Genomic DNA, 4,105 nt, shown 5'->3' with positions numbered 1-4,105 from the left:
TGTGTGTGTGTGTGTGTGTGTGTGTGTGTGTGTGTGTGTGTGTGTGTGTGTGTGTGTGTGTTTGTCAGGGCTGGTCCATCCAGGTGTGAGGGAGCGAGAGGCTGTTATCAGCATGAGTGTGTGTGTGTGTGTGTGTGATATTTGCAAGGTCCAAATATTTTTAAATGTTCTCACAAATGTGATAAAACAAAGGACTGACTTGTGAGGACATTTGAAGAGCTCCTCACTGAAAGACTCATAAGTCAAATTGTGTTTTAGTCTCATTTCAGCAGGTTTAGTGTGTTTGAGATTGGGATTTATACCACTGCATCTGAGACATGCTCACTAATAAAGTGAAAACGTGTGTGTGTGTGTGTGTGTGTGTGTGGTTAGTGCTGAGGTGTGTGTTTTTTGAGATCACGGATGCATTAAGGTGGCGTCTAACTAGTCGACTCAAAACAACTTAATTGTGGTCGGTGAGTCTCACCTGCCATCACTTTTTGCTGAAATCTTGTCCTCTCCAGTCGGAGGTCCGATTCAGAATAGGTATGTTTACATGCACTAATTTTGAATAAATACTGTTTGATTTCAGATTCGGTTTGATTTTGAGTCTAACTGTTGTTTTTGCCTTGATGACATATCTGAAAGGAAAGCTGGCATATATGTCAGCAGAGCTTTTTTAGCAGATATTTTCTAAATATTCAATCGCTTCCAGTTCATAAGACATAAATAAACATACACTTTATATTTTACAAATGTGTGTATGTAAACAGAGATCTTATTCTAAAGGCTTCTGGTAAACATGTGCATTATGGCAAATTGCTTGTGCAAAAAGTATTGATTAGATATTTTTATTCATGTGTTCACACATTTAGTTTCCACCTATTGACTGGATTATTTCAGGACTACTTCATGCCTTCAATCCGATGGAGATTTCTTTCGGATCAATCGAGATGTTTGCATGAAGGATTTTCAGTCTGATTGAGCCATCAGTCTGATTACTGGCATTATTTAGGTGCATGTAGCTCATGTGAACACTGCGTGAACATTAACTGCCATACTGAACTCAATCAGGATGAGATTCTCAGAGTAACTTTACACAGTGAATGTGAGTTTGCTGTAGACATTACATTCAACAACAGACTGTTCAATGACTGAGTCAACCATTTGAAACAGACACCATGGATGACGGTCTGTGTTTGTGATTATAGCAGAAAGGTTTGGATCCGAGCAGGACAGTGGCTTGTCAGTTCTTCAGTCTGAAAAGTTCATTGGTCAATGCTGAGACTGACGGCAATCATTCATTTCAACATTAGATTTTGTTGTTAGACTAGTGGGGTCATTATCTAACAGCCGCGCCAACTCCCTCCCATGACGTCAGTAAAGCTCTAATGTGTATTAGAGGTTTGTGCGTTAATGTGGCTTTGGAGACGCTGACAGTCAAACCGCAGCTCAGTTCATCAGCACTAAAGACGCTGCTTTTCTAGTACATCATGAAGACCGTTCCAAAAGGTAGACAATGACGCTGCACCTTCAAAACTTTAGTTGCAGAAATAAAGTGGGAACAGCAAGTCCCAAACTATAAATGTCAAAGCCCAAAATCTGCACAGATTTGAGAATTAGACAGGAAAAAATATATCAAAAATATAATGACACAAATATGAGAATAAGCAATTTTAAGACCGTAAAAGTTATCTGCAGTAAAATGAGTTAACAAAATCTGTATTTCTTTATCAGACAGTAGCAAAATTATGCCTTTTTTAGATAGCACATTTTTGCCAAATTCTAAGACAGTGTCACACATCTCCTTAGAGAAGAAGGCAACCCTATAATGCATTGCAACAAGATAGAGGACAAAGTATATACTGTAATATCTGTGTGTGTTATACTTATAGGAAAATAACTTGCAGCATAACGATGCAGTCTTTGTTTGGCTAAAATAACGGGAAGCGAATGACACCAGAAGCTTTAAACATTCAAGTTGCGAATGGCTGCACACGCTCTTACGTCAAAAATGTGAATTCAGCTGAAGTTAGTTCAGTTATTAGGTGACCTCATTCAATTGGGCCATGTGCAGCTAAATCAATGCATTTTACTTAATATTAATTGTCATGTGACTAATTGCCTAAAGAGCCGCATGAAAATTGACATAAAAGAAAACAGAAAAACAATGGATGAAATCATTTCACAAATCATTCAACCTGATCTGTTTGTGTGTGTGTGTGTGTGTGTGTGTGTGTGTGTGTGTGTTTTGTGTGTTTTCACAGGTTCAGGCAGTGATTTCAGATTCCCATCCACAGTCATGTGGTGATACAGTCTCTCTCTCTCTCTCTCACACACACACACACACAGTCCCTCACTCGCTCACACTCATCATGGCCCACCCGTACGACCCTTGGTTGCGTGCGGGACCACCGCAGGAGGAGATGAGCGTGTCTGGCTGGTGGGATGTGCACACTGGTGCAGCAGCAGGTTGGATGGACCTGCAGGGGGCGGGGCTGGGGGCTGGGCCAGCACAGGGCGGTTCCATGAGCTCCTACACGGCTGACCCACAGATGTGCTGCCTGCCGCCCTCCAGCTCCACCCACTCTGGCCTGCACTACCCGCCCGAGGGCTTTAAGATGGAGCCGTTGACACAGGATCTGCTGCCGCTCCCGCAGGCCTCCCCTTCCTACTCCTCAGAGGAGCAACAGGACGCCGCGGGTGCTTCTGCTCGACCAAAATCACAGCGTCGCGCCGGGAGTCGCGCTCCCGGTCAGGCCTCCTGCCGGTGTCCCAACTGCCTTAGTGCCGAGTCTCTGGGAAGCGCCGGCGATGGTGGTAAACGCAAGCACCTGCACAACTGCCACATCCCCGGCTGTGGGAAAGCGTACGTGAAGACGTCGCACCTCAAAGCGCACCTGCGCTGGCACAGCGGCGACCGGCCCTTCGTCTGCAACTGGCTGTTCTGCGGCAAACGCTTCACGCGCTCGGATGAACTGCAGCGCCACCTGCAGACGCACACTGGCGCCAAACGCTTCGGCTGCAGCTCGTGCCCGCGGGTCTTCCTGCGCGCCGACCACCTGGCCAAACACATGCGTGTGCATGAGTCGCCATGCCAACCGGCTGAAGAGACTCACTCGGTGACGGCGGTGCCCGCGACAGGAAGTAGCGCTGCTGCGACATCACTGCTCAGAGTGAAGACGGAATCAGAGAACTGCGACGATGACACGACGGTAGCAAACAGCTAATCGCTCAACCACTCAAAGTCATGTGACCAATAAAACCAAACTTACGGATGTGCCGTTCATCATTCTGTAGGTGACTGATGTGAACTATAATCACATCTAAAAGTAATCTGTAGAACGTGGCATTAGGATGAAACACATAACATAATGCTTTTATATCTTCAGTTTTATTTATATTTGTACATTGTATGTTTCATATTCTCTGTTGATTAACTTAATATGTTGTGTCCATATCCATGTATCCATATATTTTTGTCAATGTAATCTTCAGATTTTTAGTGAGGATATGTAGAGTTTGAATAAATATAGAGCATTTTGTTAATGTCTCATATTTGTCTTGTGATAGTGCCATAAAAACATCAGTCTAACAATATACAGACTCAGCGATATCTAATTCAATTGAATCATTTATATTAATTTGATTACTCAAATTGGTAAAAATATCATTACTTAAATTCTTTGTGATTAAAGAAAAAGATGAAGTAAATAAGTAATATTTAATCAAGTTAATAGAATGAATATCATAAAACTGGGTTACTATAAATAAACCGCAAATTAAGTCACTAGAAACAAAATGTGAACCAGCTATACATGCTGCATATCATTGTACCAAATATACTGAAAACATGCTGAATCTCAAGAAAACATTATCATACAACTAGAGCAGAGCTTCCCACACTTCAGAGGCATAATCCCATAATATAAATATATTTCACAGTAACAAAACTAATTACAAGCAATAGGGCCAACAAAATGCAACAGAACAAAGACACAAATGAAATAAAGAATATTATCTAACAGATGAAATACTACAGAAACTGAACACACTAATGCAATGTATAATATTCATTGTATGAATTAAATACAGAATCATTGTTATTAAAGCCACAAAAGTTATT

General features: G+C 42.0%; 1 protein-coding gene across 2 annotated transcripts in view; it reads left to right on the top strand.

The window, feature by feature from the left end:
• The window catches only part of LOC107573022 (transcription factor Sp6-like), a 5,389-nt gene extending 1,958 nt beyond the window's left edge, over window positions 1-3,431 (top strand). For both annotated transcript variants that reach the window (XM_016259456.1, XM_016259457.1), the window contains exon 2: window positions 2,247-3,431. In XM_016259456.1, coding sequence (XP_016114942.1) covers window positions 2,355-3,209 — 855 coding nt within the window. In that variant the 5' untranslated portion in view covers window positions 2,247-2,354 and the 3' untranslated portion in view covers window positions 3,210-3,431. The remainder of the gene's footprint in view (window positions 1-2,246) is intronic.
• The last annotated feature ends 674 nt before the right edge of the window (window positions 3,432-4,105 follow it).

The sequence above is a fragment of the Sinocyclocheilus grahami genome, unplaced genomic scaffold, assembly GCF_001515645.1.
Source record: "Sinocyclocheilus grahami isolate Dianchi unplaced genomic scaffold, SAMN03320097.WGS_v1.1 scaffold1850.1, whole genome shotgun sequence".
Lineage (NCBI taxonomy): Eukaryota > Metazoa > Chordata > Actinopteri > Cypriniformes > Cyprinidae > Sinocyclocheilus > Sinocyclocheilus grahami.
This window is presented reverse-complemented; position numbering and strand designations above follow the sequence as displayed.